Below are 14470 nucleotides of genomic sequence, written 5' to 3' on the forward strand. Positions count from 1 at the left end.
CTCCCTGACCTTTGCCTGGCTTCCTACCGGGAATAAGTGTGCATTGCCTGGGTCAGTTTCTAGACCTTGGGGTGGAGAAATGAAAGGGCGTTGGTGCAGTGCTGCCATGGAGACCGAACTGATTGGGCCGAACCAGGATAAACGCAGCACAACAAACGTGGTATCATGGAGACGGGATGACAGGCTATCAAGGTGCAACAGCACCCCTGGGTATGCATTTCACGGCATTCCCTCTTCATTAGTAGCAAAATAGGCGTTCCTTTACGTCCGATCTTTCAGAAAATGTACAGTATTTTAGCCTGCATCGGTATTTTTTTACTTCGTTGACCAAGTTAGCACATCATGTTAACACGTAGATCTTCATTAAGGTGCTTGATGTAGTTTCAGGTGAAAAGTCAAATCTGACCGCTAAATCTGGTTGTGAGAATTTCTCTTCAACTTACTGCCGCGCTGAAATATTAACGACTGGCGCATTAAACGCTCGTGTGGCACGCGCGACGATTTATTTTGTTTGGCGATGTCACTCGGTGGAGGGTCTTGCGACAAAATTTTTTACCAGGTCATTCGGTGGCCCAAGACAACAAAATTGTGATAAATCATGGTACACACTATTATTTAATTAATTGTAGTACATCATGGTACTACAGTATTCTTATACCACTGATTTTATACATCACATAGCAGGATATAATTGATTGTGAACTAGCAGCATAAGGAAATAATCGACGTGAACCACACAACGCGTCTCCAGTGGCGTTCTGTGCAGGGTTTTATTGGCTTCCCAAGTAAAACCACTCATTAATTATTTATTGGAACTTTCCTACGATAGCAAAATGTACGACCTGATTAGAATATTTGTATCGGTTGGACCCTCGCACGTAAACGATGAAACGTCTCTCGTGTTCGTTGAGAAGGAACTTCTTGTGTGCTTCATCGACTCTTGCCAGGTGATTAAGCACGATAATGTGACATTATAACAGGAGATCAATCATTTTGGAATTAAACATTAACTACCTTAAAAATGCATATAAATAATATATCTCAGGGCTAGTGTTTACACATTAACTTAATAGGATCCCTGGATGGCTAGATTTAATAAATGTTTAAATAAGACCTCATTTTATGAAGACAAATGTTTCCTGAAACAGAGGAAATATTCAAAACATGAACATGGCAAGAAATCCACCGCTATCCTGTATACATATGTAAGCATGTGCAACTTTTTTTCCAAATGGCTTAAGGCAGCTTAAGTAACCAAAACATGTGGAAAGGGGACCTTGAACACATGCTTTTTGAAGATAAACTTACGTAATGCTGCACATTAACTGCATGGTATGCATTCACCGGTGAGATGCGTGCCTCACGCACGATTTGAAATAAATAAAACGATCGTGTATGTGAACCGCAAACCATTGCCACTCTCTCCACTCAAATCCAGCGAACTCTGACGATGCTTCTTGTCTCTACAAACACAAAGGTCTCCCCCGTATAGCCGAGAAGAGACTTTTGGGCCAAGTGCTCTTCACGAGCACCTATGAAGGGCAGCATGACACGTCATGGAGCAAATGCTGGAAAGTAATCCCGCTGTGTTTGAGTCCACAGCGGATTACGTAACCCGGCCTAACACTCTGCAGCTATAAGCAGATTTACGGTCAAAAATCTTCAAGCAGACACATTTACAGAAACAAAATATACTGCTGGAAAATATCGACTCGGAAGACCCACTGCTTTATGGACGTGTGTGTACTTTATCTTGGAGATGGGACAGACCCTCGCCTGTTTATTACGTGTTTGAGCTGTGTTCCCAAACAAGATCCATTCTTATTTCATATAAGCATGAATAGAATGCGGCTGTTGCCCAGGCACTTATTCTTCATCTGCAGGAGATCTATAAAATAAATATGGCTTTTATAAAGTAACAAATCGTGTTAAGTTCAAATTGTACCTTGCATTAATCACACTCGTAACCACAACATTTAGCAGAAAATCGATAAATTAAGGATGGAACTGAATATTTGCTTTCCATCAGAGGTAGAAACACCTACGCCATCGGAATGTGGAAGTTCCCACACCGACTCTGGGCTATCAGTCTTGTATGGCTTGAGCAGGGAAGCATTGCGGTGATATATTGCTATAAGCCGCTGCACACCGTGGAACTGGACCATAATGAACATGGCTATTACAAAATGTGTTTAGTTTTTCAAAATGAGCTAATATATGTTGCCTGAAAAATGTCCCGCTCGGTACAATTGGCTTCATTGAAATGGAACCGAAGCAGAATAAATAAGCGAGACCCCGCGAAGTTCACTGCAGCAATGCAGCTGCAGCGAATGGCTGCAGAAAATGTGGTGGTGGCTGGGTTCAGGCTCCTCGTTTGGCCTAAGGCCCAGGGCCCAGCGGGACACCGAAGCCCAGAGGAAAGCAGTGGTCCCCAGCAACACCGATAACACACACACCACACACACAGTGGTCCCCAGCAACACCGATACAACACACACACGGTACCTTTCCCATCAGACAAAATTAAATAATTTTACAAAGTGAAAGAATATTGAGGATATGGCTTTATCCTGTATCTCCTTGTAGGACATTGCATTGTGATCTCTACTTCATCTGAGCAACAATGTAAAAATATATTTGGCAACGAACCCATTATGTTAAACAAGTTAAGTTACAGCTAAAAGCCGGTCCTCGCTGTTTGAATTCATATTACACGTAATACATATTTTGATTTAAAACTTTCCTGACTGCAGGGATTCATATTCTTGGTTCTCTCGGTAAAGTCACGTAGAAGGGAAACAATAAAATAATAAAAATATAACATTTTATTGTTCTATAATAATGAAAGTCACGTAAAAAGGAAACAATAAAATAATAAAAATATAAAATTTATTGTTTTATATTTGTATTATTGTATTGTTTCCCTTCTACGTGACTTTACCGAAAGAACCAAGAATATGCAATATACATTGACATTTTATTTTAATTAATGGCATGAAGCACTGTGCTTGAATGAGGTATTGTTACATTGCTTACAATTGCAAGAAAGTATATTAACATGATAATTTAGAGAATATCAATTCACTGTGGGATGAAAGTCTTCCCATACTGTGTCAATCATGGGGGGTTGTATTAGCATACTTCACCACGCTGGTCAGTCAATACAGTAATGGTAAGCTCAGATATCACTTTCCACTCATTTCAGCTGTGGCCGGGAATTTAAGCGAGACCAGCGGGTTTATAGCGCAGCGTGTGAACCAGAGCGCCGCTGCTTCCCGAAACGCTGTCTCCACACACGTACACATTATTTTCACTCCGCAGTACTTAAAAAAAAAGCTCCTAAACAATGCAAGCAAATCCAATCTCACCAAAAATGCAAAGCATTGCACAGGGACCACAGTAAATAGCGAGCCCTGATGAACAGGTCTCCGTACGAAGCGTAATTGGACGCAGAAATTAAACTCCTTTTAAATGTGCTGCTCTATATGCAGCACCGTTAGTTTCAGTTAGCGTTCCGCCTTTTTAATAGAATTTTAAAGCAATCCTTAAAACGATAACCCTGCCTCTAAACGACACGGTAACTGCACCGACGTAAAAATTAAAACAATATTAGTGATCTCTGTGCACATTGAGACACTTTTGGTGTGAAGCAAAGCTGTGAATGTATAATACATGATTGTGGTATAGCGGCATAGCATTCATTACGCTGTTGGTGTTGATTAAACAACCTGCAATTTACAAGGATGCGATTTAAAATTCTGCTTGAAAGCCTCGCAAGTGCTCATGGGAAAACCTCACGAGAGCAAATCTCTTGCTTCGTTTTCAGCAGAGAATTAAAACCATTCTAATGACTCTGAAACCTCAGGTTCCGATCAATGCGAATGTCCAACAGGTTATAAGGAGCCATGCAAGCTGGTGTCAATACATTATCTACAACTTGATTTCAACAAACACTGCAAGGTTTTATGAGCTTTTCATTGGAGAGGGTTGGGGGGGGGTTGAGATCAATCAGTGAGGAACATCGTCAACCAATGCGCCGGACAAAGATTTAGGCACCCATGATGTTACCTGCACAGCGGCCAGACTACAACTTCAACGTATTGTAAGTGCACATCGGAAAATAAAAAGACCATTAGGTTAAAAGCACACATCTGAGAAGACGCATGCGATAGTAATTGAGATTCTGAGGGGGGGGGGGGGGGCTCCACATCAATTCCCAGCGGGGAAAGGGCTAAAATTAATGCGTGAAATTTCTATTTTTTGGTTTTCAAATGCTGTGTAGGTGGGTAAGTAGAGAAACGACACGCTTGAACAAACATTCAGATACATTCACCGTAGTCTACGCGACAGATTTTTTTTAACTAACAAAAAAGGCATGTACTACCACGAGCCAAAGCCATTCACTGGTCATAGCCACCGGGAATTTCTCAAACCAACATCAATAAACATAGGTAGCACCTGTGTATGCTCAGAAGCACAGCTAAGGGGTGTACAGAGACGTTCACAAATGGCCTGCGATTATTTATGGGACACTTGCCTCTTTGGATTTTGAAAAGCAACATTTTCCAAGCCTGCCACTTAAGGGAAAATTAATCCCAAAAAAGAAAATGGATCCCGTTTCACAGATACGCGGCCAAGCTCCGTGTGCTCGAGCACTCGCACGCACGGTCACACACGGTCGGACGCGCGTCTGTGGCGTGCAGCTACGTGAATGAGAGGGGAGGAGGCCGTGCGTCGTCGTAAGGCACGGCGGCCGCTGCCCCTCGTGACCTCGCGACGCCATCTAAAGCGAGTGCAGCAACTCCGGTGACATTACTCGCAAGGCTGGAGGCTTTTATTTTTCCTCGCGAACAAAACTTATAAAAACTTAGCACGTAACCCTCCGCGGCCAATATTAGGATTCTCAGTTCAAACTCACGGCAAACTGTGGGATACAGCCGGAGCGTCAATATAGGTGGCTACAAAATAAAGGGATACATTGGCTGTTTGTGTGGTGCATCTTCATTAAACAAATGTTAATCGTTAGGCAGCTGGGGCAGACCTCATCGTGGGGACACTCACCACTCAGCCAGTCTAGAGAGTGTCGACAATTGTATTCCTGGAACCACTCGGGCATGTGCAGGGTGCCACTAAATGACACCGCCAGCTGTTAAGTAGATGTTAAAGACCATGTGACATTGACCACAAGTACACACCATCACGAGCCAGCATCAAATGTTGCAAAATAAATGTGTAGCGATTACAAGCATGTAAAACGTAACAAACATTTGAGGCCGGGTGCTTTGCAGTGGCCATGTGTGTAAACAAAATCACACACCGACTTCTGAATCACCAGGGGATGTGTCAAGCGAGCTGGAAGCTCCTCGGCCTCAGGTCGTGCTCAACCGCCCCCTTGAAAACTCACCTTCAAAATAACTCTGACTTTCAGGGAAAATCGGCTCATGTGCAGGATGTTAGCAGCCAAATGGCAGGATAGCGCAAAGCATCTCGGAAAATTGGAACCCAATTGCGATGGGAAAGCAAAAAAAAAGTCTGCAATTTACTTTTGTTCTTCCTAAAACGAGCACCGAGGTGGCACTTCTCTCTCATTTAAAGCCCTGAGCCAGTGGTGGGAATTATGGTGGCAGCGAATGTGTTTATGTATGTATATTGAACTTATTTCGCACCGTACGTAGCTAAACGTGCTAATCGGAGGTGCTGGGGAAGGACACACTAAACACAAAAAGCAGTTATTTTTGTTCATTTCCTCACGAGTCAAGCCACGGGCAGGATTTGAACTCGCAACCTTCCGTTTGTGATCCACTCACTCTACCCGAGCCCGCTGGCCGGATCGGAAAGCACTGCGGTTGTTATCAGCAAGCACGGGTTTGAATGGGGAGAGCAAGTGTGGGTTCCAATGGGTAGGGCATGTGTGCGGGATGGAGGACAGCTTATAGAGATGGGCAAAAAAGTGGAACCCAGAGGTCAGAGACCAAAGCATAAAGCCAGATAGTGGGATACTGTACGAATGGACCTTGGAAGTCGAGTATGTATGCATGTTGAACTTCTTTCGCACCATACGTAGCCAAGTGTGATAAATCGGAGGTGCCAGGGAAGGACAACAAACCAAACACAAAAAGCAGTTCTAAAGAAATTAGTTTTAAATCTAGATGATGATTTAAAAGTGCATAGCTCCAGTGGCGTCTTAATATCGGGAGGTAGAGCGTTCCAGACGGCCGCAGAAGCGCTTCTGAAAGCACATGAATGCAGTGCAGAATTTGCAAAGCAAACTGTGCGGTGATTGCGGAATCCAGCAGAGAATGCAATATCAAGGTATCGTGGCACTAGCAAAGATGTAATGCACAAATTCTATAATAACCTCACATTTCTTTAAGGTCCAGCTTGGGATATTTGGCCACCTAGGAGTGTTTGTGTGGGAGGAAAATGGAGTGCCAAAAGAAAACCCACACTATACACAGGCAGGTCACAATCGTCTCGCCGATCTCTACGCTAAAGGAGCGTCATTGCACACTATCCCATACCATCACACGCTTTTAATTGGATATGAACCCTATACAGTGAGGGGAAAAAAGTATTTGATCCCCTGCTGATTTTGTACGTTTGCCCACTGACAAAGAATTGATCAGTCTATAATTTTAATGGTAGGTTTATTTGAACAGTGAGAGACAGAATAACAACAACAACAAAATCCAGAAAAACGCATGTCAAAAATGTTATGAATTGATTTGCATTTTAATGAGAGAAATAAGTATTTGACCCCTCTGCAAAACATGACTTAGTACTTGGTGGCAAAACCCTTGTTGGCAATCATAGAGGTCAGACGTTTCTTGTAGTTGGCCACCAGGTTTGCATACATCTCAGGAGGGATTTTATCCCACTCCTCTTTGCAGATCTTCTCCAAGTCATTAAGGTTTCGAGGCTGACGTTTGGCAACTCGAACCTTCAGCTCCCTCCACACATTTTCTATGGGATTAAGGTCTGGAGACTGGCTAGGCCACTCCAGGACCTTAATGTGCTTCTTCTTGAGCCACTCCTTTGTTGCCCTGGCCGTGTGTTTTGGGTCATTGTCATGCTGGAATACCCATCCACGACCCATTTTCAATGCCCTGGCTGAGAGAAGGAGGTTCTCACCCAAGATTTGACGGTACATGGCCCCGTCCATCGTCCCTTTGATGCGGTGAAGTTGTCCTGTCCCCTTAGCAGAAAAACACCCCCAAAGCATAATGTTGCCACTTCCCTGTTTGACGGTGGGGATGGTGTTCTTGGGGTCATATGCAGCATGCCTCATCCTCCAAATATGGCGAGTTGAGTTGATGCCAAAGAGCTCCATTTTGGTCTCATCTGACCACAACACTTTCACCCAGTTGTCCTCTGAATCATTCAGATGTTCATTGGCAAACTTCAAACGGGCATGTATATATGCTTTCTTGAGCAGGGGGACCTTGCAGGCGCTACAGGATTTCAGTGCTTCACGGCGTAGTGTGTTACGAATTGTTTTCATGGTAACTATGGTCCCAGCTGCCTTGAGATCATTGACAAGATCCTCCCGTGTAGTTCTGGGCTGATTCCTCACCATTCTCATGATTATTGCAACTCCACGAGGTGAGATCTTGCATGGAGCCCCAGGCCGAGGGAGATTGACAGTTCTTTTGTGTTTCTTCCATTTGCGAATAATCGCACCAACTGTTGTCACCTTCTCACCAAGCTGCTTGGCAATGGCCTTGTAGCCCATTCCAGCCTTGTGTAGGTCTACAATCTTGTCCCTGACATCCTTGGAGAGCTCTTTGGTCTTGGCCATGGTGGAGAGTTTGGAATCAGATTGATTGCTTCTGTGGACATGTGTCTTTTATACAGGTAACAAGCTGAGATTAGGAGCACTCCCTTTAAGAGTGGGCTCCTAATCTCAGCTCGTTACCTGTATAAGACACCTGGGAGCCAGAAATCTGATTGAGAGGGGGTCAAATACTTATTTCCTTCATTAAAATGCAAATCAATTTTTAAAATTTTTGACATGCATTTTTCTGGATTTTGTTGTTGTTATTGTCTCTCACTGTTCAAATAAACCTACCATTAAAATTATAGACTGATCATTTCTTTGTCAGTGGGCAAACGTACAAAATCAGCAGGGGATCAAATACTTTTTTCCCTCACCGTATGTATCAAACCTTCCTGCAAAAATAAAACTTAAACGGAATCCTTGCATCGCCAAAACTCAATCACATCCATCGTTGAAATACATCAGTGTTAAGATGCACTGGGATAATTTTTTTATATTTAGAATGGGGAAATGCATTGTAATACCTGCTCATATATTACTGCATTTTCCAATAAAACACATCTTCTGGATTTTCTCATAAATCTTGGCTGTCTCATGTTATTACTCAGGTGCCGTTTCAGAAAAGTCATTTTTAAAACATTATCCCGCTTGGTTAGATCCAATATACTAGAAGGTTAAAATTTAAATAAAATATGAATAAGATATATCATCACACTTCTTGCACACACTGGTCAGTGCCATTTTTAAACATCAGTAAGACGCGTAGAGGCTACCTTGAGATAAATCCTCCTGAAACACTAAAACAACGAAATTAATTATCCAAGCGACCACCTTTTTTTATTGCTAAAAGGGTACCGACTGGGCAGAACAACTCGGACAGATTGGGCCAAGGTCAAATGCAGACAGAGCCGAGGGCCCCCCCCTCCCCAGAGCCGAGGCCCCCCCCCCCATCCCCTTAAGACTTCACCGGCATCCATTTCGGAAAAGAAAACGCTCTGCCAAGCTCCGCCAGCGCGGCCCTCCTGGCCCGACACCAAGGCAGCTTCACAGGCTCCAGAGAGGAGGAGGAGCACTCCGATACAAACGACGCGCCGCCCTCTGTCTCGGGTCTTCGATGGGGCTGCCGCTCCCCCCCCTCCCCCAGAAATAGCCGGGGAGACACGAGGGGCGGTGGCGCTCTCGCCGCTCTCGCCGCGACGCCGTGCCCGCCAGCGGCCCCTCTACCACGCGGCAAGCGCGCGCGTGCACGTGCGTTGCCATGGCAATCCACACGACGACGCTGTCGCCAGATGCCGCCGCCATCCTACCTTCCAAGACTCAAGAGGGGCAAAAGGCATTCTTTTTCTCTCCTACTCACTGCCGTGGGTAGCTATGGTGCACGTGTGTGTGTGTGTGCGTGTTGTGGCCAACTTCCTTATTATACATCTGGCCCAGTCATGAGGTAAATGTGACCCGCAGGTTAGCGATGTTATTGCAAACATTTAAAAGCTGCTAAGGGCGACAACTATTGCGATTAAAAATAAAGAGCACTAAAATATTCCCCGTCATATCTGCGCCTGCACTGGAGAAAAGCCTCCTGTCAGTGCGGCTTCATTTGTGGACCAACAACAACAACCTCCAAAGGCACTCTAAACCCCTCTCACCCAAAGCCAGACTCCATTCCAATCATTAACCAGTCAACAACATAAATCCCTCCACTATCACATATCAACTGATATTCCAATATGTATTTTTCCAATGCTCTTTACGTCACAATTTAAAATGTAGAAATGTTAAAATGTGTTACAATCATTCTGCATACAAGTGAGTTTTGAACCCAGGTCTCACGTATTACAAAGACACATGTTAAAAGTAAAATATGAAATGTATGGTTTTCTCTTCATTCGACTTAAAGTTCTCATTGTTTGAGAATCACCGGCTAGGCCTCACCACATCTCTCGAGCCCTGGCATTGCCTGAAATGCGACCCCCTCCCGCCGTCCTGGCCCAGCGGCAGCACGGTCACCGCTTGTTACAGAGGTTCGCAGTTCAACAACAGCAGGCCGCCCTGGTTAATGCTGCAAGTGCATTAAAAGTGATAATACGGCCCCATCTGCTTTAAGGTGGACGTTAAAGATCCCACAAAGTCAGTCGAAGAAGAGTTGGTGTTTGTGTCGGTATCATGGTCCAAATTTGCTAATTTACTCGCAAATTACTTTATGGGAAACGCACAGCAATCATCATGGCCTCCGGCTGCAAAAACGTCCCCAGACCCTGCTGATAGAAAAAGTTGAGACTCGGTGAGCCTTTTCTGGGTAACCAAGCGGAATAATAATGAGGCACACTGCAAGAATTCTCACCGTTTCACTCGAATGGCCTGCTTCCTTCCAATCACTTTGGAGGAGACTCTTCAATATGCTCAGAGCAGAGTGAAGAGGAGGACACCTCACGGAGGAAGGAGGGTTTTTGTATATGTTGTTGTTTTTGTTGGTGCTACTATCAAGATCAATGAAGACAAAACACCTGCTCACGGCTCCCATGCATTCATACGAATTGCTCCATCTCCACCCTGGGGTTAGGATGTCAGCGGAATCTGGGTTCTTTCCCTTGCAGGATAAAGTACCTTAAGCTCCAAAACTCACCTGCATTATGCAACACCAACCCAGCGCTTTTTTACTTTTTAAGCAAACATGCCTCCAAAAGACAAATGTGTTGGACATGTAGGACGTTTAGGTTTTTATGTCACAATCAGGATTTTGAATATTGAATGACATAAGCACAGGAGGTGTTAAGCTGTTCAAACACCAAACAGACAACACCTATTATTACAAGGCATTCAGTCTGCATTCACCACAGATACTTGTGATAAAGAAATGCAAGCACAAATAGTGTTGCAGACCAAAGGCTGCCAAACATCTTCACACCTCCTGTATTTATTTCTAGAAAAGGTAAAGCCATTTTTTTGTAGCACTCCACATCTTGATACTGGCAAAAAGGGCCAATTGATGTGATTTTGAATTTGAACAATGATGCTTCTATATTGTCTAAAAAAAAAACCCACCTGGGTTTTCAAAAGTGTAAAAGAAAAATAATCTGGACATTAAAAAGGCGGAAAAAGTTGGCAAGAACCAATTGGCGTCGTGAGTTTCGTACTGGCCGTGATTAGCAAGCCCGCAGGTGGAACCAACCGAGAACGTAGGGGCCGTCTCCGCCTCGCGTGAACCGTGCACTTCTGTTTCGTTAAGGTGGGGGAAACGCAAATTGTTAACTTTGGCTCCAACTTAAAAAAAAAACACACACGCATTTACGCCAAAAATAAAAATTGTATGAAAAGAGTAAAAGTACTTTCAAAACCCAGAATTGACTCGACAAATAATGTGTTTGTTCCCATTACTGAGCCTAAAATCCCAATAAAAGGACCTCCCGGGCTACAGTGTGTTCTTCGCTTTACGAGCCACACGTGCTCTCGCTCACGCTCTGGAATTCCAAGGCGCTGCTGTCAGTGGCAGTGGCCAGGCCGCCGGTTGACGCGCGAAATCTTTTATGTCCCCATCAATCACACAGCAGCAACAGCCGCAGCAGCCGCATCAATCAAATTGTCATTTTTACCCCGAAGGCTGACGGGCTTGGGACTTCACCGGAGACCTGCATGGACACTTTCGCTAAATTGTTGACACAAGGTTCAAGTTTGTTTGTTTGATAAATGCGACTCCTACTCTGACGCTCTCGCGACTCAACCACACAGCTGAGCTGTCTCAGTGGTGGTTTTCTCGAAAAGCCTACTAATACACGCAGATATTATATGTACATACATTGCGTAACCTTTGTTGGGACTGTGGTTATAATATTGACTCTCAATAAAGAAAGTTCAGTTCATAATCCCGGGGATCAATGGGTCGAAGAAAAATCCCTTTGGGATCAATAAAATATTACCACTCGCCGTGTGGAATGTTGTCAGCAGTTATTGTACGGAGCGAATGGACCCCACCATAGTCAATTTGGAATGTCCACCAGGGGCCCAGGGCCCCACCAGAGATGAGCTCCATGCCACTGTTTGAGTAAGGAGACCCTGGATTGACAGAGGCATTTAGCACAACCCTGCTAGAGATTCATAACGAGCAAATTCCAGGTGCTTCTGTATACCAGAATGACGAATGCTACGCTGCTAATTAAAAAACATGCGTCCACGATGTAAACCACAAGCTTCATACAATACAGTATCAGGATTAATATTATCTGACCTGATTAGATCTGGCTGTGTGTCATTTAGACGTACAAGTCCAAGGCTACCACAGGCGTCACCAAAATTACAATACCACTTTGTGATGTCAACAGTGGTTTTCCTACATAAAGGAAAGCCCCTTTCATTACAATATGGAATTTATATTCTGTGGAATTTCCAATCACAGACCGAAGGCTATCAGTGGACACTGAGCCGATATAAGAAGATATTGGTCAATATAAAATATAAATGTTGCCAGTGTAGTGGTTGTTCTGCGGGGAGAAAGTGCCCTCCTTCAAAAGAATGTGGAATTTAAATCACCGGATGTAATGTCGGTGATGTGCACCACCCTGCCCTCCATCAGACAAGGGGGACAATGGACATTTGAATCAAAATCACCGTGTCAAGAGGAGTCCGAATTTACAGAGCACGCACCTTGCCACGATTTCGGGTTGACAAAAGTATCATCTCATCAAACGGGTCTCGGCACGTCTGCTCGCACGCACCCCTCTCCTCCCCGTTGCGCGTCAGTCGGATGCGCAGGTGCGGCGAGCCGGCACGCATGTCCTGCTCAATCCGAAACACGGCGGGGCCGCCGGGGTGGCCCTCCAGGGAGCAACTCCTGTGGAGGTTGGGGTGCTCGTGCTCCCCGCGGGCCCTCCTCCTCACGTCCCACACTGCGCTCGTGCCCTCGCCGCTCCACTCGTCGCCCTCGATCACGAACCTTCTGCCCGCGGGCGGAGCCCGGCAGGGAAGGCAGGCGGACGTGCTCCTCTGAAAGCGAATGCGCGGGTACGTCGCGTGCCTGGCGTCCAGAGTCTCGTACCGATCCCCGCAGCTCCCTCCCCGAGTCCGCTCGAGTTCCTTTTCCGGCGGGGCACGCTCAGGCGCCGACGGTTTTTGAAGCTGCACGACAAAGCTCGACTGCTTGCCGGGGCTACCGGTCCTCTCCTTGGCGTGGCACAGCTGCTGTGCGGGTTTGGTCCTCGCCTGGCCCTGCACGGGTAACGTGGCCGACGAGGAGGAGGAGGTCGTCGACGCAGCGTCCCCCGGCTTAGGCCGGCAGCGGATGGGCAGCACCCGGATGCGGTGCACGTCGCCCCCAACGGGGCTGCGCTTCGACCGCACGTAACCGCTCCTCGCTTCGGCGAGCGCATCGGCGGAAGCTGCCCCATCGTTTGCAGACATTTCGGCCTGCCGGTGCTCCACGATGTGGCTCAGCGTCGGAGGCAGCTGAAACGGCGGCAGGTGAAAGACCCTGCGCGGCAACAACGGCAGGCTCTCCGAGCCCTGGTGCCGCTGGATCTGCTGCTGCTGCTGCTGCTGCCGCTGCTGCGGTTGCTGCCGCTGCTGCGACGGGGACAGCGACGGCGACTCCGACATCGTGGGGCTGGGAGGCGGCGTAACGCTCGGGCTCCGGGGAAAGATGAGCAAGGACGAGCATCTGCGAAGGGAGCCAGAGTCCTGGGGAATGTAAGCCCCGTTTGGTTGTTGGTCTTGCGAGGGAGAGGTGCTGGCCGCCCTCTCGACGCGCGGTTTGCACCCATTCGCGCTGAGAATGGCGCTCGGGGGAATTCGCTTCTGTTTGGTGCCGCACAAGAAGCCGTCCGCGGGGACGCAGTGCGGCTTGGCGGCGACGTGTTCACCGTTCACGGACGCCCGGCCGAGCTTGGTGTCGCAGGACCGGACGCGGCGGCGCGCTCCATCCGGGGGTGCTTCCTCTCGAGCGTCCGCCACGAGCGGAGCGTTCCCGTGGACGTCGTCTGGAGAGGCGGCGCCGTCTTCGTCGATCGACCGGCACTGCAGGGAAATCTGCATGGAGGTGCTCTTCTTGCGTCGCGGCTCGCTGCAGGTCGTGGACAGCTGAGGAATGAACATGGACGAGCTTCGCTTTAGGTGGGGCGGCTCCGACGTCGAGCAAGGGGAGAGGTCGGCCTCCCGCGAATACTCGGGCGGATCGGCCGTCATCAGCACGCTCCCGCAGTGCCTGGGAATCGTGAACAACCCCGTGAAAATCTCACCGCAACCTGCGAGGTTGGACTGCGCCATGGGGGTGGGGTCCGTTTGGCTGCGTCCAGACGCGAAGCGCAGACGAAGTCGGTCGGCCATTCCGCCGTGCTATCCGGGGTCTCTTCGCGCACTTCCACGGGCTTCAAGTTGGCGAGCGACTCGTGCGCGCGCACATCGGTACGCACGCGCAAAATCCGCAAAGGGCCGCCCCTGCGCAACTCGAGTCCGCCGAAATGTGGCGTTTTCCAGACGGCTACCGTTTCCGCACGCGCGTGTACGCAGGGCGGGGGGGGGGGGGGAGGGAGTGGGGCTCGCTCGAGGCAAACCGCTCGTGTTCCCAAGAAGAAGCGCGGGCGCCGTACCGCGCATTGGGCTCGCAGGCAGCTCTAGCGCAGCCGAGCGACCAGGCAGCTCCTAAGTGTCTGCGATCTCAGATAGCAGAAATAGCAAAGGGGGGGGGGGGGGGGCAATGTGTCCAGCATT

General features: G+C 47.4%; 1 protein-coding gene across 6 annotated transcripts in view; it reads right to left on the reverse strand.

Moving 5' to 3' along the window:
* LOC116942192 (E3 ubiquitin-protein ligase NEDD4-like) overlaps positions 1–14238 on the reverse strand; it is a 56490-nt gene extending 42252 nt beyond the window's left edge. For 4 of the 6 annotated variants that reach the window (XM_076066768.1, XM_076066771.1, XM_076066769.1 and 1 more), the window contains exon 1: positions 12413–14237. In XM_076066768.1, coding sequence (XP_075922883.1) covers positions 12413–14086 — 1674 coding nt within the window. In that variant the 5' untranslated portion in view covers positions 14087–14237. Of the gene's footprint in view, positions 1–12412 lie in introns of all 6 variants that reach the window. The other 2 variants (XM_076066770.1, XM_032953828.2) reach the window with 2 other exon arrangements.
* Positions 14239–14470: the final 232 nt, after the last annotated feature.

Source organism: Petromyzon marinus, chromosome 13, assembly GCF_048934315.1.
Source record: "Petromyzon marinus isolate PM22_M1 ecotype Great Lakes invasive population chromosome 13, UKy_Petmar_22M1.pri1.0, whole genome shotgun sequence".
Taxonomy (NCBI): domain Eukaryota; kingdom Metazoa; phylum Chordata; class Hyperoartia; order Petromyzontiformes; family Petromyzontidae; genus Petromyzon; species Petromyzon marinus.